At 39.9% G+C, this 22,786-nt stretch overlaps 1 protein-coding gene across 4 annotated transcripts in view; it reads left to right on the top strand.

Annotated features, from left to right (window-relative positions):
- Nucleotides 1–495: 495 nt before the first annotated feature.
- SLC12A7 (solute carrier family 12 member 7) overlaps nt 496–22,786 on the top strand; it is a 68,756-nt gene continuing 46,465 nt past the window's right edge. For all 4 annotated transcript variants that reach the window (XM_062569779.1, XM_062569778.1, XM_062569777.1 and 1 more), the window contains exons 1-3: nt 496–675; nt 18,036–18,130; nt 19,970–20,092. In XM_062569779.1, the coding sequence (XP_062425763.1) occupies nt 570–675; nt 18,036–18,130; nt 19,970–20,092 (324 nt within the window). In that variant the 5' untranslated portion in view covers nt 496–569. The remainder of the gene's footprint in view (nt 676–18,035; nt 18,131–19,969; nt 20,093–22,786) is intronic.

Raw genomic sequence — 22,786 nt, 5'->3', positions numbered from 1 at the left:
GGTCTGAGCTGACAGGCTGGCTCCAGCCTGGATCACGAAGTGTGGTCACCTGCAACCCATGGGAGCTGCATGGGAGAGCACGTTTTTGGAAACCACCTTCATCCCCCGGTGGTCTCAAGGTGCACTGAGGACTTTCTCCTCCACTCACCCTGACAGGGACCTGCAAAGCTCTTGCTAGGGCCTGCTGGATGCTGATCACCCCCTGGAGACCTGGCGGGTCGAAGCCCCGAGCCTGGCTCCCTTTGGAAGAGGGTTTTCTGCAAGCAGCAGCCGCCGGGTGCGTGCGTGTAAATCCGATCTGGTCACCTCTCCCCGGCCCCGCTGCCTGCTGCGCGGGCAGCCCGCGTGGGACACCCTGGCGCGGCGCGGCCCAGCGTGACCCCCAGCGCTGCGCGGCACGGCGCGGCGCGGGCAGGGGAGGGGAGGGGCGCGGCGCGGCGCGGAGGCGGTGGCTCGGCGCCGGCTACCGCCCCCCGCTGCGTGAGGAAATGGCCCTCACGTGAGGGAGGCGGTGGCAGCAGCGGCAGCCGGGCGCGCTCTGGGGCTGCGAGTGAGGGAGCGAGCCGGCCATGCCGACCAACTTCACCGTGGTGCCGGTGGAGGCGCAGGGCGAGGAGCAGGGCCCGCTGCGGCAGCAGGAGCCGGGGGAAGACGAGGAAAAGGAGCGCGGCGCCGGTGAGCGGGGGGCGGGGAGGCGCCGGCGGTCCCAGCGGGGGCCCCCAGGGGGCCGCGCCGCGCCGCCCTGCGCGGCGGCGAAGGGCTGCCCTTCCTCGCGGGAGCGGGCGGCTCGTCGCTCACCTGCCCGGGGGAGCCGGCGACGGCGAAAGTCGGGCGGGCGGGCGGCCCCGCAGCCGGCGCGGCCGAAACGAGGAAGTGCCGCGGGGGCGCGGGCGGCTCGGAGAGCGGCGCCTCTGCGGCGGGGCCAGGTGCCGCCGGCGCCGCTCGGCAGCGCAGCCCGCGCCGCCGCGCTCCAGGTGCGCGGCGAGAGCCGCCCGGCGGGGAGGCGGCGGCGGCGGCCTCCGCTAGGCCGCGCCCTGGGAGCGGTGTCGCGCCCCGCCGCCGGCGGGCTCGGGCGCTGCGTTCTGGGCGCCCCGTAGCCGCTAACGCGCGCTCTTCGTGCCGCTTGCTAGCCGTTAAACGGCAGGTGTTGTAGAAGACAGTTTCTGGTAACGGCAGTTGTGCTTTCGGCAGTACGTGTAAATAGTAAGGGCAATGCCGTGCGGTGTGGGGTGTGAACACAGATTAAAATTTGTCAGACGCTTGCTTTTTATGAATTACGCTGTTTTTGTCTGGGTTTGTCTAAAGATACTTTAGAAAGATGATTTAGTAAAGCCCAAAACTGACAAAGCTTTTATTTGGAGCTTCCTTCCACCCCCTCCCCCCACACCAGAAAAAGATATATATTATATGCAATTGCATTTTCCTCAGTGTATCTGGCTGATGAGCAAGTGTTACAAGTCCCTTCCCTTCCTCCTCCCCCCCAATGAAATAGGAAAACCAAACCGAATGAACTCTAGCAGCAGCTTGATTATCATATTGGCTTGGTTAAGAGGTGGAAAAAGTCAATTTCTGAAGCATGACAGGAGTACTGAACCAGTACTGTCTGGCCAGAGTTCATTAATGGTAGATGCTTCAGGAAAGAGTTGGCTTGGTGTGGAGTGTGGTGTTAAGCCACAAGGCACCTCAGAATACTGAACACGTGTGTAGTTATAGTTTAATGTAACTTGTTAAACCAGGTGTATATATAGCTTCTGGAAGGCCCAGGTGTGGTGGTGGTGGGGGGAAGAGTGGAACTAGAATTTTTATACTGGTTTCTTTCTAACCATTAAAACTATAAGAATTCTTAGTTTTTTATGTAGTTCAGTAAGGTTTGTGCAGGCTAATACTTGCAAAGTAAGTTTAAATCCTCTACAGTTGTAGAGCTCCATTGTTTGAAAAGGTAGACTTAGGTATGTGGTTTTTATTTTTTTTCCCTCTTTCTCTTTTATCCCCTCTTAATGTAGCCATAAAAAATAGGGAGTAGAAGGGAAAGCACCGACTAGAGGAGAAGCCTTGACTTGAAAACAGGGTGTATTCTTAGAGCTCGGAGTTAACTGAGGTGAAGTGCTCTAGCCATAGAGAGTCTTGGGAAAGGAGCAACATGTTTAATGTTGCCTCAAGTATTACATGAATGTCTGTGGTATGCAGACCTGTAATGTGTAGAAACTGTTAGATTATTGCTGTCAAATAGTTCTACTGATTTATTTTCTGGGAATTTTAATGAATTCTAAAATAGTAGTACTGCTAAAACATCATTGTGGTTAGACTCATCTAATGGCCTGCTACTTAGGGGCAATGCTTGTCTTTCTGCTTCCAGCCTTGGGCAGAGGGTAGAAAGAAGCACTACTCTCCATTCCCCCAGCTCCCTTTGCTTCTTGGGCAGTTGACCCTGGTGTTTGTCACACACTTCACTGAGCTGGTTCAACATGCTAAACCAGCAGAAAACTCAACTCTTGCAGGGAAAAAACAGGCTTCCCCTGGTTTGGAGTTAGTGAGGTGAATGAGTGCTGCAAGAAGTCTGAGAATTGCTCGGGTTGTCTCAAGGGGGGGAGGAAAGTGGCTAGTCTGTGCAGCTGAGCAGTGGTGGAAGTGGGACCTTCCCTGGTGGGTCTCACTTAACATACAGAGTTATGTTACATGTACATGTATGTACTTAACATACAGAGCATATAACTTTGTTATTTCTGTTTAGACTGTCTAGAAATTTATCAGTTTTGATTGAATTGTGTGGCTTAAAAACAAAGTAATTGTTCTGAACTTATCTTGACTGCACTAGTGTGGTGGTGGTGGTGTTCTTTTTCCCTCCTCCTCCTGTCCTGCATGCTGTTTAGCCATCAGATCATCAGTTGAGTAGTTCTGGTGACTTATTAGCAAGTTGTTGATCAATTATTCCCTGGAAGTCTTACTTTACACAGATTCTCATCTGATCGTAGATCATAGAATGGTAAGGTTGGAAGGGACCTCTGGAGATCATCTAGTCTAACCCTCAGCATAGCCCCATACGGGGATTGAATCCATGACCTGGGCATTAGCAGCACCGTGCTAACCAGCTGAGCTAAACTGATACCTCCTGGTTTACCCCATTGTTAAGAACAGGTTATTGCTCCATTTTTTTCCCCACTCCTTCATTAATATCTGAAATACTAGCCTTTTATTTTCTGGTTACATGCCAATCCTGCATGTGTGCAGGTGTGGAAAGCTTGGGGAGTGAATAAATATTCACTAGATCGCATGAACTAGAGCCCTGGCTGGAGTAGTACAGGTGAAGAGCAGAGGTGCAGGGTCCAACTTAATATTTGGATTCAGCAGTATAGTTGTGGGTGGGAGCCTGCTGTCTCAGATATGTGCAAAGTCATGTGAGGAAGTCATATGTGCCTATGTCGTTTATGTGTTTTGTGATAGTAACAAATAGAAGAAAAATGGAGAAGTCTGTTGCAGCAATAGATGAAGGGTTAAGAGAGTCTGGTCTTTTGTTCTTTCACATATGAATAGTGACTGGTTGTTAGATAAAACTATCAAAGCTTTTGCCAAAACTAGACAATAGTTGAGGCAAACATCTTTATATGCAATGGAGGGAAGATGAAAGGTAATCTTGCTGCCAGCTGTAGTATATTCTCAGTCAGCTTCTGCTCAGACAACAGAACCAGTCTACATGTGGTCTGTGGTTCAAAACTTACTGCATGCAAAAAATACAGTATTTTTTTCTATTCCCCTTCAGAAGACTGGAGAAACTGTAACAAGGTGAACACTAAAACAGTCATATTGATGACTTTTTTTAATCTGCATGTGTTATGGATATCCTTCTCTGCCCTGTTGGTGTGCTTGGGCAGGTGTGTCTGCAGTGGTTTCCAGGACTAGGCAAAGGCTGATGTCAAGGGAGATGCATGGGAATATAAGATGGCAAACCTGTTACTGTTTCCATGTGCTCTCCCAGACTCCAATCACTTGTCACTCAGAAACAGAAGAGGCTTCTATGAAGTTAACTTCTTCCCCAAAATTTCTGTGAATTTAGATCTATAGATTAAATTCTAAACCTGTATTCTAAATACACTCAGGGGACTCCTTTCATTCTCCTGTGCAGTCTCCCTGGAAGTGACATACTTTTGGCATCACTGCATCTGTGGCAATACGTTCTGCAGCTCAGTGGCACATCACTTCATAGACTTTTTTCTGAACCTGTCACCTGATTGGAGACATCAAACTAAGCTAATTCTTGCCAGTCACTCTTCAGATCACTCATGATCTTGTAAACTTTTATTCTAGTCCCATTTCAACCCAGTCATCTTTTTCCAAACTGAAGACTTTAGTCAATCCTTACGTAGAAACCATTGCATACTTCTGGTTGTCCTTACTGCCTTTCTCTGAATGAATGTTTTTCACTTCCATTTGTTTTGAAATGGGGGGGGGGGGAGGTCCAGAACTTTTTTTCTTTTTCTTTTTTCCCCTTTTTCTCTCCTTATTGTTCTGGATGTTCAAACTGTGGTTTGAAAAGCAATCATTGAGCTGATGTTTTTTTTTTATGAAACAGTCGTAAACAAAGGATCTTGTTCCTGACTGGTAATGGTCAATGGTCAGCTAGGAGAAAAGCAATCCAAAGCCGATGAGGCTCCATGTATGTGTATATCTATTGTTTTTTTATTGGCCTGTTGCTTAAATATGCATTTAATCTAGACAATCCTGTGCAGCTCTTCTTGTTCTTGGTCAATTCTTGGCCTGTGTCATAACTACCCTAAAATAAGCTAAAATAGGCTAAAATAGACACCTACAAAGGTGTCTGACTGACACCTTACTTCTTGCCTTCCCTCCTGCCTTTTTTTTCTCCCCTCTCTAATATAAGGAACAGCACTTCCCTGAAAGTACTGCCCTTTATTTTATTTATTTATTTATTTATTTTTAACTCAGTTATTTGCCTGTGGCTTCATGTAAGACCTTCTCTTTTATTCTATGGCTGCTGTATTTCTTTATTGGCCTTTGAGGAAGGGCTCTTTCAAAAGCCTTCTGGAGATCTCAGCAGACTGTATAAACTGGATTTCCCTTATCTGTGTACTTACTGATACTTTCCAAGAATTCTTGAAAACTTGTGAGATGTGAACCTCCTGGAAACGGAGATCTCAAGTTCTTTCCCAAAATATCCTATTGTATAATGCAGTGTTGGAATGGAAAATGGTACTTCTGCTGTGGCTAGCTGCATATCTGACCTTTGATCACAGGCACAAGGATTAGGCAGAGGGATTTACTTTGCTCTGAGGGGCTTTGGCTGCCCTGGTCACCTTAGGCTTTGTGCCTACCTCTATCAAGATGCTGTAATTGATTCCTTCGCTGTTTAATATAGCTACATGTGTGAATGCAAGTGATTTTTGTTGGCTATTGCAAGCTCCAAGGAAAATGAGCTGAACAGAATAGAGAGAGTTAAGGATTTAAGAAACGCGCACAAAAAACCTAAATAACTCTACTGTATAGTAAATGGTTACTTTGCATTTTGTAACTGTTTAAACACTTCTTTCAGACTGCAAGACAAGAGTCTTGTGAAAGAGCAAAACATACTGCTGAAATGGACAGCAAATGATTATTATTTTTACTCCGTTTCCCTGTGAATTCTATTGATTCCCTGTGAGATCAGTTCCTTATAGCGTTCCTTTATAGTACTTATATTCAGCTCTTTGGCAGTAATTCTAGTCACAAAATGGAGTATTTCAGGAGTGGGGTATATCAGATGTAATGCCATCCACCCTCAAAATTTTAACTTCCAGAGACCTGTGATGGAAATACTGTTACTGAGATATTTTGATTGTTTTATTGTTGAAAACCTGACTCTCTGAATTGGAGATTACACTGAATAAAGGTCATAGGGTGTAACTGTTTTTAACAAAACATCAGTAAAGTTCTTATGAAAAACAGTTATGTTCTCATTTTTGAATGACTTACTGTGACTCGTGTTAAAAGCTCACAGGAAGCAACATAAGGGCTGCCTTTGCTAAGGGATGTAGTTCGATGTTACAGCATAGCTGACCTTACTAGCTGCTGCTGAAAGTAGTTTTTATTCTCTCCAGTGCTGTTGCTTGCGAACTGGTTCAGGGAGCCAAACCAGCAGGAAACAGGAAAACTAGATCATTTTAAGAGTCTTATTTCCTTGAATTGGCTTACTGCAGGAGAATAACAGCATCCTCTCCCCAAACCCCACCCCTTCTAGGCAGAAATTAAAAACTATTTTTTTTCCTGCATCTTCAAACTACATTATTGCTTTACAGGTTGTATCAGAAAATAGATGCCAAAGCAGGGATAATGAAATAATTAAGATTAATTGGTGACTTTTATTTTCTGAATCTGAATGGGAAAGTTTTTGGATTTCCTGCCGCTCCCCAGCCTCTTACCAAAATATGTTGCCTAATTCAAACGGACTCTCTTCCTGCTTTACTATTTCTTAGCAGATGAATATGCCTTTTCCAAAATAGGAATCTTTACAAAAAGTTTTCTTCTCTTTCTGCAAGAAGAAATGAAAAACTGGCTCTGTTTCTTCCTTTCTGACAAGGTGAACATAAGTTTGTTCCCTTTAAAATTCAAAACATCTTCTCACAAGGTCGCTTCTTGAAGAGAATAAGTTTCAGTGGATTATTTCCAACTTGAAGAATAGGAAGTTTGCATAGTGCCATTTTAGCTTCAGAAAGGAAGATCTAAAATTTTCCTTTTTGCCCAGCAACAGGACAAGGGGCAATGGGCACAAACTGAACCACAGGAAGTTCCACCTGAACATGAGGGGGAATTTCTTTCCTGTGAGTGATGGAGCACTGGACCAGGTTGCCCAGAGAGGTTGTGGAGTCTCCTTCTCTGGAGGTGTTCAAAACCCACCTGCATGCAACCCTGTCTAACATGCTGGCCTCACTTGCTTTGTGCAAGCGCCCTACCTGGTGCTCTACAAGCTGCTTTGTTTTGCTAAGATGCCAAAAGAGACAGTCCAGGAGAAAATTCAAATCGGGGAGGGCCAGGAGACTGTTTCTTTGCAGCATCAGTGAGTTAAAGCAGCTTCTGGAAAAGCCTAGCAAATATCAGAGCTGATGTGAGGAGAAGGATGTGTTTTGGAACAGGCATGAAAGGCACCTCTAGCCTTTCTGTAGGTAATTGTGCTGTGCCTAAGCTTGTGGCATAGGTGTTACAATTGCAGAGGAAAAAATAAATTCAGTTGCACCACAAAGAGCAGATTAGTTCCTGTGGTCAAATCTAAATACTTAACATCATTTAGTAGAACTGAAATGGTCTGTATGAGGTTCTTTAAGGCTGGTATAGAATATATGCAATGCATAAAAACAACAAAATATCAAATCTGGAAGAGAAATAAGAGAACTAACAACTTACAGTCCTAGTCTTATGGTGTCTTTCTTAAAGCAGTATATACTTCGTGAGTGTGTGTATATATATATTTTGAATATAAAGAATATTTATGGAGTTAGTAGAATTACATTTTAAACTGTTAGTTTGCACTGATTGTACTTAAGATCTTTCTACAGAGAATCAAGGTTTAGCACCCATGCTGTTAATAACATGTTTACGAACTGCTCATGTGTACTTGATACCTAATAATAGCTTAACAAGTTGGAGATCAACCTCTGGAATAGGTTATTTGTTGCCGGTGTAAACTAACCTGCTTAATGGAAGTTCATTTTAAAATGAATATATTTCTTGGAAAGAAAACTTTCAACTATTTTATTAGGTAAAGACATTGAGTTTTAGCAAGGTGATTTGACCCTTTTCACTAAAGCGTGATGATTATAGCTGACGGAAATCCTCTAGCTTATTTGGAGACTTCTGCCACTGTCAGGCAGTTTGGCTGTGTCATGCGCATGTTTCAAACTGCATGAAGCCTTAATGACTTGCTCTAGGATTAATCCAATAGGAGTAAGAAACAGGATTTGAGGTCTTATACAAAGCAGGGATGAGACAACTGTCAGTTTCTTGTTTCATTTCTTGAAACCTGAAGGATCAGTGGAGTGGTTTGGGCAGGGTTTGTTTTGTTTTGCTTCTCCCTTAATTATGAAAGAACAAGATTATGAAGAAAGTGGGCCAAACCCAGGTGAGTCTCTTTAAAACACAATATTATGGATTTAATGACTGTTTTACTGTAGTAGCAGGGCCTATATTTTAAGCTATACTAACAGCTTTTACAGTCTATTTTCATTAGAAGTACACTGTGCTTGATTGTAATAGCAGCCTAAGCACAGAAAAATTAAAACTTAGTGATGGTAACAAGATAAGTGATAGATCCAGTATTAAGAGTCTGTTATCAGGTAAAGGGAGCTTAACTACATACACAGAGCTTAAATACATGTTTTGCTTTTCAAGATAACTTCAGTAGATTGTGCTAGTTATGGATTTTTTTAAAAAAATGAAGGGGATAGATTAGTGCTATAGTTAAAATATCTAGAAATTATTTGGTTCACTAATTTTTTTTGTGAAGACTGCAAAGGATGAGTTTAAGCATTCAGTGCAAAAGTTACTGTAGGTGAGATGGGTTCTAACAAAGTTATTGTCTTTCCTGAATTTGAATTCAGGCTAGGTAATTGCTTTTGAAAATTGACTTTATTTTTAGAGCTCTGAAGAATCCATCTGTATATTTTTAGAGTGAGAGGGATGATATATTCAAAATTAAGATTATCTGAATTTTCTTTAATTGCCTGCTAACCAAGGATTTGGACATACAAGAGATAAATATGCATGGTGGAGAAGATAGTTTATTGTAGTAAGAACTATAACACTTTCTTGACTTTCATTTCTGTATTTCAGTTCAAATGACTTTTATTAAACATTTAAAAGTCCCTAAACAATAAACATTTACTGTACAAACAGGATCTTATCGTTACATGCTTAGTTTGTAGTGTTTTGTTCTGAATGTGAGCCAATATTAACTTCATGAAAATGTTGCTGTAGTTTTTGTTAGAAATACTTTAACACAGACTGTGACTAACCGTTGCACTTTAAAAACTGACAAAGGTTAGGACTTTTCTGTGAAGTATTAGTTATTTTCCAACTGCATTCTCCTTTAGACCATACTGTACAGTAAGTGTACAGCTACTGTGCACAGAGTTAGAAACTTTCCCCTGGGGAGCAAAGCTTTCTGGTCTGTCAGATCTCAGTATTCCTTAAAACAAAAGCCTACACCCGTGCTTAGTTATTTAGAGAACAATTATATCTTATCAAATCCAAGATGTTGTATTTGTGGTTCTGTGGTTCAGAAGTTTCTTAGCTAGTTCTCATTTATCTGAACACCTTTTAGATTCTTTTGCCATAGGAGAAGACCCTGCTTCTATTTATCAGGTTAATTTGAAAACTGTTGAACTTTGCAGCAGACAGGAGTGTATGCTTGCTAAATGGACAAAATGTTTTTGAATACAGAGGTACATATGAACAGTACTTGAATTTGAACAGTACTTGAATTTGAACAGTAAATGATAGACACATAGTGAGGAAGCAGTGAATCTGGAGAGGATTTAGGGGTCAGCCTGGAATAGAATATCATGAGCTTGGTTTAATGCTGTGGCAAAGAGGGCTAACGTGATCCTTGGAGCAGAGAGGCGATTATACCTCTAAATAGTGTGGGTAAGGCGGATGTTAGAATACTGTATTTGGTTTTAGAGTATGAAATTTTGTTTGCGTATTTTGAAAATTGAAGAGGATGGAGAATGCTGCCACAAAAGTGACTGAAACTTAGGGAAATATCTTAAAGTGAGCTTAGCTGATTTAGTTTTTTTAAAAGGCAGTTTAAGGTGACTTGATTAAAGTACAGGTGCTTTCACAGATAGAAAATGGTAGGTGGAAGTGGTTAAATTTAGAAGGTGTACTAGGGGCTTATGGCTAGAAACTTTAAAAGAAGTTTTAATTTAGAAATAAGTCACAACTGCTTTAAGTTTTTTTTTTCTTTAGTAACTAAACTTTAGTCATAATAAAGATAGGAGTTTTTTCTAAATTCTGAAAATATCAAGAAATACGTTGCTTGAACATAAGTGTGTTTTCTCAAAGTTAAAGAACCTAATGTAGGAATGAAATACTGTGGAAAGACAGGAAATCAGATTAGATCGTCTAATGTTTTTGTCCTTAATCTCTTGAACAGGTTTCCTCGTGCAAATTTAGGATCACTTAGATGACCACTTTCCCACAGATAAGACATCTACAACACTTTTCATATTATAAACGTTTTGATTTAGAGTGTGAGGACTGGTGAGAGGAGGAGGAGGAGGAGGAAGCTAACCTTAGTTTTGTGAGAACTGACATCAGCGGAAAGAAGAGGTCATGCTTATTCCAACTGCCATTCCTGTCCTGATGCCCTCTCCCTAATGACAGCACAAGCTTTAGTGCAGTGAACACACCACCTTATCTGGATTAAGATTAGCAGCAAAAATGAAAACAAAATTACAACCATTCTTCCCCTAGTTTGGCCAGTATCAACCTACTCCTGTTACCCAGCGAGTCTGATAACCTGGGCTGTGAGCAGGCAGAGCTGGGTGGCACCAGGACAGAAGTGGGCGAGTACCAAGTGTGGGAGGGTAGTGAAACAAAGAAAGGTGCTTTCTGCCAGTTTAATTGATCATAATCTATACAGTTGGGCTCTGGCTAATACTGTTTAACATGGGCTGTCCCTTGGATCAGTTTGGAAATTTTTAACTGTTTGTGTGCCTTGAGGTATCCTTCTCCTCAGTGTTTGAGGACCACTGTTCTTTTGGGAACTTGAGGATGTGAATTTTAAGGTGCTTTCTTTTGCTTTTTATGACTGACTCTTTTCATTGTGGTGCACACTCATGTGATCTGCAAATTGACTTCCAGAGCATGTTTTGTTTGATGTCTGAAAATGTTAATGAGAAATGATTTAATGGCATTAGCCATGGATTTGGAGGTGGCGCTGTGCATGACCAGTTTGAGATGGTAAGTGTGGGTTACACTGATATTGGAAAGCTGCTGTGCTATTTAGGGGCTGAGATGATATGGCTTTTACGGTTCCTTCACTGATGATTACACTAGAGAGGCCTGGACAGTATTGCCAGCCTGGATTAGTTGTTCCTTGTCTGGTAGTGGTTTGTGGAAGTCTGACTGGCAGCTGCAAGAAGAATGGCCTGGGGAGGGCGATGCTCTGTATGTCTTTGCATGTCCTATCAACAAAGAAATTATCAGTTAAGTTTCTGGGGAAAGTAGGCTAGTCATGGTGTGAGTTTGCCTGCTAGCCCTAGAGCTTAGGTCTTGGGTGGAATGGAACATCACATCAACAGCTTTAAGACACAGGAAAAGTTATACTAGATCAAACATGCATGATTGTGTTGTTTTATTTTACTCCTCTTATGAATCTTCTAATAGCAACAGTGATCCAAGATGAAATTCTACCTTAGGTGGACTACTAATCTGGTCCAGATGTAGGATCTATATGTACATATGTATAGATATATGTACATTCTTAACTTGGAATCCATCACAAATTCAGCAATGGCAAGTATGGACTTTGGAAGTGCAGAAGCTTTAATCGGATTCCAGAAGAGGTGTGCCAGTTAGAGGAGTGTCTAAAACTACGTTAGAAGTTTATCAGTTTTAAATATTTATTAAACTACTTTCCACACCTGAGAGGAGTTTTAGGCTTTTTTGTTTCCGTTAAACCAATTTCAAAGAAGCCTGAGAGAAAGGTTACCTGATTATCTTAAGCTTCTACATAGAATTTAAGGGAATAGGGTTAAAACAAAGATGTAAATGGCTTTGGACTTCCTAGTGGATTAAGGTACCTGGTTTGTATATTTTGTTTCCTCAGTGGAAGAAACTAAACTAGAGTTTTTCTATTTATGCTGCTCAGCTTGATGTGTTAAGAGGCGGTCTGTACAGCATTCATGAAAAGTATAAATCATGGCTTTTTGTTCTGGTTTTCTGACAAATGCCTGATTTGAGAAGGGAACAGGCTGGAATAGTTATGTGTGTTTTTTAGCCTCAGCATAGCTGCTAGCTGTGTGTTGAGGTTGTAAGATTGGTTCTTTCTATTGGATAACACGATGCATTTCAGTTCGAGTTACATGTTTGTAAGGCATGCTGTTTCTAAGTGTACTCCATTGGTCGCTAATCCTCCAATTACAAAGAGTAGGAGAGAGTATTCGTCAATACATTTTTGCAATCTCTTTTTCCAACTTTGCTCCTTCTTAAAAGGAGCTTAATGACAGATACACTCATCATGTGGGAATGTATTGAATAATAGTATGATGAGACAAGCATTGGTAAATTAAGAAAAGAGGCAGCATAAGAGGAGACTTCTGTAGAGTCTGATAGTGAGAGACTCATTACTATTCTGAAGACTCTTAAAGATTTTAAATAGGTGCAGTATCAGTTAGAATTTGAAGGGTATGAAGCCTAAGTTTTTTCTTAGGTTTTCCATGTTCTTCTTTTTGAAGTCTATTGGTACATTTGGCAAGATCTGTCTTTAAACTTCTGTAAGGTCTTAGTCTTGCTAGAGATGCTCTTTTGCTCCAAACTCATTCCTGGTAGAACAAGTCCAAGTAGCTGTTCATATGGAAATAGAAGCGTATGAAGAAAGACTTTACAACTTGGGAAAAAAACAAAAGTCAGAGGATAAGAATAGAAGGATATGGAATAGATAAAGCAGTAGCTGGAGAAAAGCACTGGCAGTTTTTCCTGTGGGTTATGGCATTAATTCTAGAGTCCTAATGGACTATGACTTTTTTTTTTTTGGTCCTCTATGATAATATACTGCTTCTGTGTCATTATACCAGTAAGTATTAAGATACTGTGGAGCATTTTGGCCAAGGGAGCTATGGCAAATCATAGAAATTCCTCCAGGAATATAGCTAGTCTCATCCACTTGAGCAGCTGGGATCCAGTTAAGATAGTGCTTGATGTGCTGAGACTGCCTTCTGGTGTCCAAGTGTGCAACAGCTTTGTCCCAGGATTTTGGGGGCACGGGGGAAGTACTCTGCCTGTGGTGGAGGGAAGGGCACAGAGAAGAGTGCAGTATGTTCTGCTGCTCCTCTGTAATTCACTATTGACAAGACCATCCAAAAGACATTGCTGTGACTTTTGAGTAGCAAAGCAAAACACAAGACAAACTGACATGGAAAAGGATCTGAGACTTAATATTATGGAAATTCCAATGTCATGACAGTACCAGCACTTAATGCTTTTTGTATTGCATGGTGATGATGAACATGATGTTGTATTTGTAAAAGAAGTTCCAGGACAGGTGTTGCAGAAGCTACAGCTTCACGGAACTGGTATTTTAATAAGGAATGGAGTAAGCACAATATATCATGAAGAGTCAGCACAAAATATCATGAAGAACCAGCACAACTTTTGCAAAATGTTTCCGTCTACAAACTTTTTTGTAAATCCCTGCTCCAAAAGTGTTTTTTTGTTGGGGGGGGGGAGGGAGTCAGCAGAATATGGAAAGGGTAGATGGGTTTAGTATACTTCTCTCACCCTGCTTCCCCCAACCCAAAGGTTTTTGTCAAGTGCCATTATCAAGAGCTTTCAAAGAAACTAAGCAGGTTTGAAATGGGAAGGGGAATTAATAGATGTATTAAAGAATAAGAGGTAAAAGGTTAGAAAACAGGATAGAGTAAATAATTCACTTCTGCAGTGGAGAAAGATCACAGATCTGAGCTGTTCAACATAAGGCTTTCAACAAATGATCTGGAAAAGGGAATGCAGCCTAAGTTTGCGAGAATCTGATACAGACATGTTGCAGAATAGAAGAGATGAAGCCTATCTGTGACTAGAGACCTTACGAGACTCGAAGATAAAGTGGCAGATGGAATTTGGTGTAAATAAATGTAAATGTACACATATAAAGGGAAAATAGTCCTAACTGCATGTGAGTTCTGAGTGAGATCTTGGGGCATGTACCTAGCTCTATGAAATCATGAGGCTGTAGTTCCAGAACTATCAAAAAAGCAAACTTGACCTTAAAGACTACCCAAAAAGAAATGGGATGGGGAGGGAGAGGAGGAAGAGAGAACTTTTTTAAAAAGCATCACTGTTAGCTTCTTTTCATGCACTCTTCTTGTAAAATAAAAGATAGCAAACAATAAGCCCCTTGGGGGAGGGGGTTGTTTGTTTTGTTAAGTTATACCCTTTAGATGGCAGAGGAATGAGATGAAAACTGCACGGAGTTTAACATACGGGTAAACTTTGGGTTTATATACTGATGTTAAAAACTGTCACTTTGTTTTGACTTATTGTGATTAATCATTGGAACTTTTCAGAGTCTGCAACATCTGGGGCATAAATTGCTATAATTGCAAGGTGGGACTGGGTGAATTGATGGAAGAAAAAGCTATTGAGGGTTAATAAATACATAGAAACTGCACTTGGCTCAGGAGGTCACTAAAGTTCTGATAGACTTTGGGAGCATACATGGAGGAGGCATCGTGTATGTTTGTTCTGTTGTTGTGCTTTTTTTCTGGGAATTTGAGTCCAGCCGATGTTGTAGATGTGGCACTAGGCTAGAGAAGCCTTTGGTTTTGCTCAGTCCAGCTGCTTTTAAAGTTTTTAGGAATACGCATAAGCATATGTGTACGTCTATAAAAATAGAATCAATATAGTTTTATGCATAAGTATCGTAGTAAAGAAAATTCCAAGTTTAATACTATAATCTTTGCAAGAATGGTAGACTCAGATCTTTGTTTATATTTCTGCAAAATTTTTAAAGCTTTTCTTGAATAACATTTTCGCTTTCTCAACCGTGCATATAATCAGTGCTGTTGTGCTTAACTCTTAGTTTTGTTAATTTAGTGCTTATTTATACATGAGCTTGTCAAACTGTTAAGTCTCATTCTGGCAAGGTGATGTGACACTTAAACCATAATAACCAGATATATAACCTTATTATGTAGATAGCTCGGTGCAAAATATATTATGTGCATTCTGATTTAAAAGCAAAATTACCATGAGCAAAAACAATCCTCCGTTAACTTGATGCACTGGATTTGGTGCTGCCTTGCTGATAGACTTACAAGTTACCTTCTAATGAGTTATCAACCACAGGGGAACTTGTGATAGGATCCCACAGAGATTGTCTTGTGCTTCATTTATTTTTAAATGTGATGAACAAGAACTACTTACTGCTAAAGCCTTCAGAGAGCACTGGATTGCATCCTGGAATAGTAAATAGTGCGATTTCTAAAGAGTACTATGATCTACACAGTGAACTGGACAGTCTGTAAATGTGAGATCTTGCAACCAGAAACAAGAGTAGGGTCCTAACTGTAAATCAGACTTGTGTAGAAAGTGATGCCAAGGATGGGCTGCAGAGATTCCCTCAGGACAGCAGAGGCTTCAATTCCTGCAATAGCTAAGGAAGGGATATAGACAACTTAGCAGGATGCTTTCTGTACCAATATTTAATTCTGTCACAATTTCAAAGTCTGCTAAGCATGTAACACTGCCAGCAGAGATACATGGATAATGCTTACTTAACTTTCTCTAGTTCTGTGAATTTGAGTTTGGGTTTCTTAAATACGGCTCACCAATGCAAAGGATATATATGAGATTTCCAGATCTTAAACTTCTGTTAACATAAGTCATGGGATCTCACTGAAGTATTCATGGTCATTTATTCCCTATTTATCCCTTGAACTATTTCAAAATTCAGAGGATGATCAAAATTACTCTCATTTGTTGCCTGAAAGGCTTGTTTTCTCTTCCTTTGTACTATGTGCAATTTCAAGTGGACTTTTTGAAGAAATGAAAGTCAAAAGCAGATTTATAGCAAGAAGTAGGGTTTTTTTAAGACCATGTTACAGTAATGTAATAACATACCTAATACAAAATACAGGCATGTGCACATCAGCAGTGTGCCATGCTGTAATTCTTGCCTTGGTGGATGCAGATTCTTCCAACAGAAGAAAACTGTGATGGAAGAGCCATGAAAACCCTTCTCTGCCATCTGCTTCGTGCTTTCCTCTCTCTTCCTTTTGTGGTGCCAATGGTCTGGATCACTGAGCTTGTCTCAAGTGAATTGAGATTTAGTAAAATATCGGAAGGCTATTGATGTAACAAGATCTTTTCCTTTAACCCAAATTTCCTGAACAGTAGGAACCTCCTACTTCCTCCAAACTACCCCCCTCCCCCCCCCCCCCAAAAAAAAAAAGGTCCTTACTGAAGGAGTGTGCCACCCATCAAACTAGATTACACTTTAAAGGGATTTAGCAGTGAGTGGATAATGATTCTTTGGAAGAATGACATGGTGTTTCTGTGGCTTGCTTTTCACCATCAGACTTAAACAGCGTGTGTGAATCTTGAATGTCCTAAGCAAATGTATCGGAATTATTTACCAGCTTTTGCCACAGTGTGTTTTTAAATGTAACACCAAATCACTGTCCCTCTGCTTTTAAGAGCCTTAGTGCTTTCGACTTCAAAGGGACATTAACCTTTATTGGTGGTATAGCAGTATAAATAACAGTCGTTAGATTTAAAATGCAGTTTGCGTCATGCCATGTTTTCTTTTAAAGCACTATCGAGCAGCTGAGCTAGATGTGTTTAGGAACTTCTTAGTTTAAGTAACTGGAAGTGAAGAATAAAGCTAAAAGGATGCAGTACTCTTATTACTCTAAATGTGTGGAAACTGGCTTCCTCCTTCCTGGGAACCAAGGAAAAAATGTTAGAGCATGAGCAACATCTTTAGTATTGGGCTTAAAAATCCTGTTCTTACAATGTGATTAGATGAATAGGAAGACTTGAGGCCAGTGTACCCTTCCTTTTTGGAAACAATGACTTTAAACATTGTTCTTAAAAGCTTGGTTTCTTACAGTCTGGGTATTTCAAGGGACTCAGAAGCTGCTCAGCCCTCAGAGTAGGCACTTCATTAAGGTTCTTTAAAACTTTTGTGACAGAGTTGTTTTTTTTTTCTTCTTCTAAAGATGCATTACAGTAAGAGCTAACTAATCATTTTAGAACAGATGTTCAATAGTCAAGTCCCCTCTGAAAAAAATATTACGTAGTTTTAAAGTGCCTACTTAGGCACTTTAGAAAAAAGTGACTTGTTTTTCTTATTCACTCCTCTTTTCTCATCTGTCCCCTCAGACAAAATGAAAGGTGTTTTTTCCTGACATCTGCACAAGATAAACTTATGTTTGGCCAGTTGGTTGAAAACATGACCAGAGAAGCTTAACAAATTTGCAGTAAGCAATCATATAGATCATTCTTAACAGTAAATAAGTCATCACGCCTTGTGTAGCCTATTAAATTGTCCTTTTCTTTAAAAAACGTATAGATTGAATTTGCATCTTTCAAAGTAATTATTCCTTCTGCTCTCTTGTTGAGGCTTTGTACCAGCTGGAGGGGAAGTTTTTAATGTAGAATCTAAACAGTTAATTCTTTTTTTTTTTAAACAGATGAGTCTGCATGGTTGCTTTCAAGTTTTGTCATCAGTTCAGTTATTACTGATTTATTGCATGAAAGTTTTCCCAAAGAAGACTCCCATCATATAAGTGAATAAAAGTGAAATTATATATTGTATACATATATTCCAGGAAATATTATGAAATATGCATTATTACATGGAGTGTATACACACAGCCATGGATATATATGCACATAATTTTACAGCCCTCTATTACTTTCTCATCTTGGTTAGCTTTCCCATCCCTGCAGGCTGATCACAACTTTGAGTCACTCCTTCAGCAGAAGTTTTTCCATTTCTTTGGTAGTTTAGCCCTGATTTTTAATTGTATATAGTTGGTAAATTATGAGCCTCAGTACAGTTCTCTATAAAAAGAAAAAAATCATTCGTTAACAAGCTGACTGAGCTGACTATAAGCACTAATGCTGGTGTGGAAGGGAAGCGGGGAATTTGGCAGGGAAGCCTGGCTGGGACAGAGGCACCAAGTTTGGCAGCTGCTTCCAATGTTACTAAAACCAATTTTTGAAATAACATCCTCAGTATTGCTAGGCCTTTTGTTCATGGTATATCTTGCTTTTTTTCTTCTCCTTTCTTCTTTTCCCTTCTAATTGTTGTGTTTTTCCACCAGGGGATGGGATTGCCAGGGAAAGTAGCCCTTTTATCAACAATGCAGAGATTGACAAAGGAAATTTGTACGAAGGAAAGAATATGGCTCTCTTTGAGGTAAGTTCTTAGATACCTGTATATATTTAAAAATAAGCAAAGAACTTGCTTCACCTTGGGTTGAGGTTTTGGTAGTAAAATAAAGTAAACAAGCAAGATTGTGTTTTTCTTAGTGAGATTTAGTTGGGGGAGGGAAATAGTCATTAGTAACCTTTCAGCAGTTTGGTTTCTGCTAACATTCCATTTCAGTGAATTTTAAAATATGAATGATATAAAATATAGAAAGAGTTAAGCATTTGTTTTTAGTTGTCTCTGTAAGAAGAGATAACAAATACTGGCATGCTTTGCTGTGACTAAATTTACTTCGCTAAATTTAAAATTATTTGGCTAGGATCTGTAAGTTACTGTCAGTTAAACCTGCCAAAAGTTAAATCTGGTAGCTGCAACAAAACAGTATCCAGTTTTAAGGAGCATCAGTGAGTATATTGTATTCAATGCGGGGGGGGACTTCTCTTAAGGCAGCAAATCTATGAAACTATGATAGGCCATGCCTTAGTAGTATTGTTAAATTAGTATATGATAATTATGTAGATCTTTACATTATGAATTAGAAATAAAGTATGCCTTAAGTTTAGATCATACAGAGAATAATTACTGACTTACAGAAAGTATATTGCTATTGTACAGTAAAGTGCTGCTTTAACATAATGAAACTGTTCATTTAGTAATTTGAGTTCTTCTGCTTCATATGCTTAGCAGCATCAGCTTTGATTGTTGTTAACAATAAACAAGGCTTTTACAAAGTTTATCTTGCTGTTGCATCCTACCCACTTTTCCCTTGTTTTCCTGTTTCCTTCCACATATCTTTGCACAGAGAGTATGATTGTTCGGTTCCCTTCTCCATGACCAAAATAATGCACATTACTGCTTCTGGCTAAGTCTTGACAAAGATTGTGCTAATGATCAAAGTAATGCTGATCATCAGCTATTTTTTAATGATCTGTAGTGGTGGTTTTCCTTTTTTGACAAAAACTAAGCTAATAAAGGAGAGAAATTTAGTGAAAAAACTTTAAGCTCTCTTTAAGAAAGATGTCCAAAACTATGTTCAAGCTTGCTGTTGTATTCCTCAGTATTGATAAAATGGCCATAACTGCTTGTAGTATGTTTCTTATTGTTTTCCTCTTCACATGTTTTCAGCTGATTATTATCATGATCTAATAAATTGTGTGCTTTAGATGAATGCCTTAATTCTTATGTTTTGCTCCTTGTGATCCTGATCTCTTGTCTGTCTTCCAGTGTTTAATCTTACCTACTTGACTGAGTTTTCTAGTTCTGCTTTTCTTAAAATCCTTTTGGGTATTTGTTTTAGTATACTTTGTTTGTAGCAGGTCTTCGGTTAAAGAAAGAAGGGTTGGCATCTTGTGTGTCAAATAATGTATATGAATATATGCTTGTATTAGTCTCAATAAATCTGTTTTAGAAATCAATATAAGCTGTAAGCCTGAAACGGTAGCTGTGACTAGACAGCACTGTTTGAGCCACTGTCTAGGCAGATTTTTCTAGCATCTTACTTGTGTCTAAAGACATGTGCCTACAAGTACAATAACCTAAAAACCTATTGTATGGTGATAGGAATAAATAATTATAATCCAGGATGACACTTCTAAATATTTCATCTTTATAAACTGGATATTGTAAGATAGAATAAAACAGTTTAATGCAACATTGCTATATTGCAACACTTCCAGAAAGATTTAGAAGTCCTTTTGAAAACAGGTGACTAGTATTTTATCATACTGATCTCTAGATTTGAGTGAATAAGGGCTGTCCTGTAAGTGTGTGTTTGAAATAGTATCATAAATTCATGATTTAAATACATTATTCTTAAAATTCCAACAGGAAGAAATGGATAGCAATCCTATGGTATCATCTCTTCTTAATAAACTAGCAAACTACACTAATCTGACTCAAGGTGTGGTGGAACATGAAGCAGATGAAGACAGCAAGCGAAAGGAAGTCAAGGTATTTAACTTCTTGTATGTTGTTGTAACAAAGCTAGCCACTACAAGAGGAACATTATTCAACCTATAAAGAAAGTTCATGGAAGGCTTAAAAATAGGAGGGAGATTTATAACATACTTAAAATGGAAGTGTTTTACAGTAGAGTTCATCTTAATTCAGTGTTCTTGCAAGCATGTTTTAGCAAGATCTTTGCTGCAGAACTAGGACCTGAAACAAGCAACATGATGCATTCTAAGTTTCTCTTCACTTCTTTTCTTCTTCATTCTATCCTTGTATGAGCATCAATACCTCTTTTCTACCTTTAGTGAGGATGTAATATGAATCTTGTTTTATTAGCATGTTTTAATTGATTGGGTGTTTGTCTCGGGTCAAAATTTTGGAAGAAGTTTTAGGAAAAAACAGGCCACTTCTTTGCGTTAACAGAGTTTTTTTTAAATTAATGTTTTGCTCCTATTAATATGTTAATAGTCCTTTTTTTTTTTTTAAAGCAATTCTTCTGTTTGTATGCACTCCAATGACAGGATGACCATATTTCAAGGAAATGCCTCTTTTCTGTGTCTAAAACTAAGTTACCCCTTTCTGTGGGGAGGGGAAAATGCCTAAATGTGCTTAGCATGTATTTAAACTTCCTAGAATTTAGCAGGAGGAGTCTCCAAAGACTTCCTGCTGGATACCCAAGCTGACTTTAGCTCAGCTGGAAGAGTGTTAGACTAAAGGTCCCTGGTTCAAGTCTGGCCTTCAGCAAGGGGGGGGGGTCTTTGTTGCTGCAACCCATCTAACATGCTCTGGTGACCCTGCTTTAGCAGGGGGATTTGACTAGATGATCTCCAGAGGTCCCTTCCAACCTTAACAATTCTATAACCAGGTGTCATATGTCCTGTTCCTCCAGAGATCTAGAGTCTGCAGTTGGATGATGAATTGATTCCTCTGTAAACATGGATCTATATCAAAAAGAGAAAGCCTGGATCAGAAACATAAGGCTTGGCAGAACGAGAGTGACATGATGATAGGCTGGACCTGGTTGGACATGGAGATGCTGGGTAGATCCTGGGGAGAGAAGACTGGGAGTCCTCTGTCTTTGGGTAGAATAAGGGGTGTTGCTGCTGAGTTTGTACACCTACCCCCTTCTTGAGGTGAAAGGAGATGCAGATTAGTAAGGAAAGGGGTGCATGGCAGGTGATATAGATATGAAAGGCTGTCTGAAAGTAAGACTAAAAAGGGAGCTTTTGACTGGAGAAGAGGTTTGTGATACCTTGAAGTAGACCTTACTCAAGTTGGTGCTTGAACAGTGGGTGAAGATGGAGAATACAGTCTAGCTGTTTCTTTTAGCTTTTTGCTTGTTCTACTTTCATTTCATCAGTTCAGCATCCAACCCTGTCAGCACTGATAAATTCACGCTCTGCATAGTGATTCCTCATCCTCTGGTGTGCGGGGTTTGGGTTTATGTGACTTTGTGCTTGTTTCTTTGGAGCTGGCTGCCTGTATGAATACAGCATGATTCCTTGTGCTCCATCCCATTTGAGCACCATCTGCTGGCCTGAAAGCATGATTCCTCTGTGTGATTTTGTTTTCAGTTCAGTTTGGGAAGTTAGCTGATTATTATGTAGCAGCAGAGTGGTGGTTTTAATAACTTGGTGTATTACATGCCCTGGGAGGAATGTGGAGTGAAGCATAGATAGCAATGTCTGAGGGAGCATAATTGCACGCACACACACACACACACACACACACACACACCCCCGGGACATAGGTTATTTTTAAGAGGCTGAAGGGAACAGAAGCAAACAACCTGTTGCCTCTTGACAGTACCTCTTGTTGGAAATGGCTTGAAGTGAACAAGCCTTGGAGCCACGTCTGGGTTTTGTGGAGGAGGCTGGCTAGCGTAAAGATCTCTAGAACAAATGAGCGTTGCAGTCAAAATGGTTTGCGAGGGGGAAAAATAATTTTTCCTTCTATGTAGGAGTAGCCGTTTTCCTACATAATGAAGTAAGGAGTTTCACTCACATAATCAAAAGTGAAATATCTTGTTTGTAAAGGCATGTTTTCTTCCTTTTGTTAGACTAGAAAGCACCTCTTTGACTATAAACTACCAAGCAATAAGGACTGGCTTACAAGATTACTGTGTATTACTCTGCTAGTAAAAACATTAGTCTCCATTTTGCAAAGATTATCAGCAAATTTTGTTTCTGCTTCTAGATTTTTTTTTATGTATAAATATTCACTGTCTTCACCAAATCTTGATACATATGTTCCCATTTGATTAGTTTATATAGGTTTTTTTAATTCTTAGTTTGTGTTCTATTGATGCTGCATAAGCTATATTTCTTAACACTGTGCAAATAAGAGCCTTTGTAAAGAGCTGTGTGTAGTATGCACTAAACTTAAAAATGCAGAACAATAACTGGATTTAGTAAGTAATGGAATAAGATTTGTTTAAGATATTCTTGTCTTAAAGCCATTTTTAATTTACATTCATACTTTTTTCACTTCTCATTGTCAATTCAGTATTGATACCTGAAAATCTCTAGTTACTTAGCTTGTTTCGTAATTTCATGAAGTAATTCACATAAAACTGCAGTTCTATAAGACTGGAAGAATGCTAATCTCATACCACCATTTCTTTTTTTTTGGGGAGGTTGGGGGACTTACCCTACGAAGACTTCACCCTAGCTCCTAAGGAGAAATAGGTTTTGC

Source organism: Rhea pennata, chromosome 2, assembly GCF_028389875.1.
Source record: "Rhea pennata isolate bPtePen1 chromosome 2, bPtePen1.pri, whole genome shotgun sequence".
In the NCBI taxonomy this organism is placed as follows: Eukaryota; Metazoa; Chordata; class Aves; order Rheiformes; family Rheidae; genus Rhea; species Rhea pennata.
Note: the sequence above shows the minus strand (reverse complement) of the source record. Positions and strands in the feature narration are given on the sequence as shown.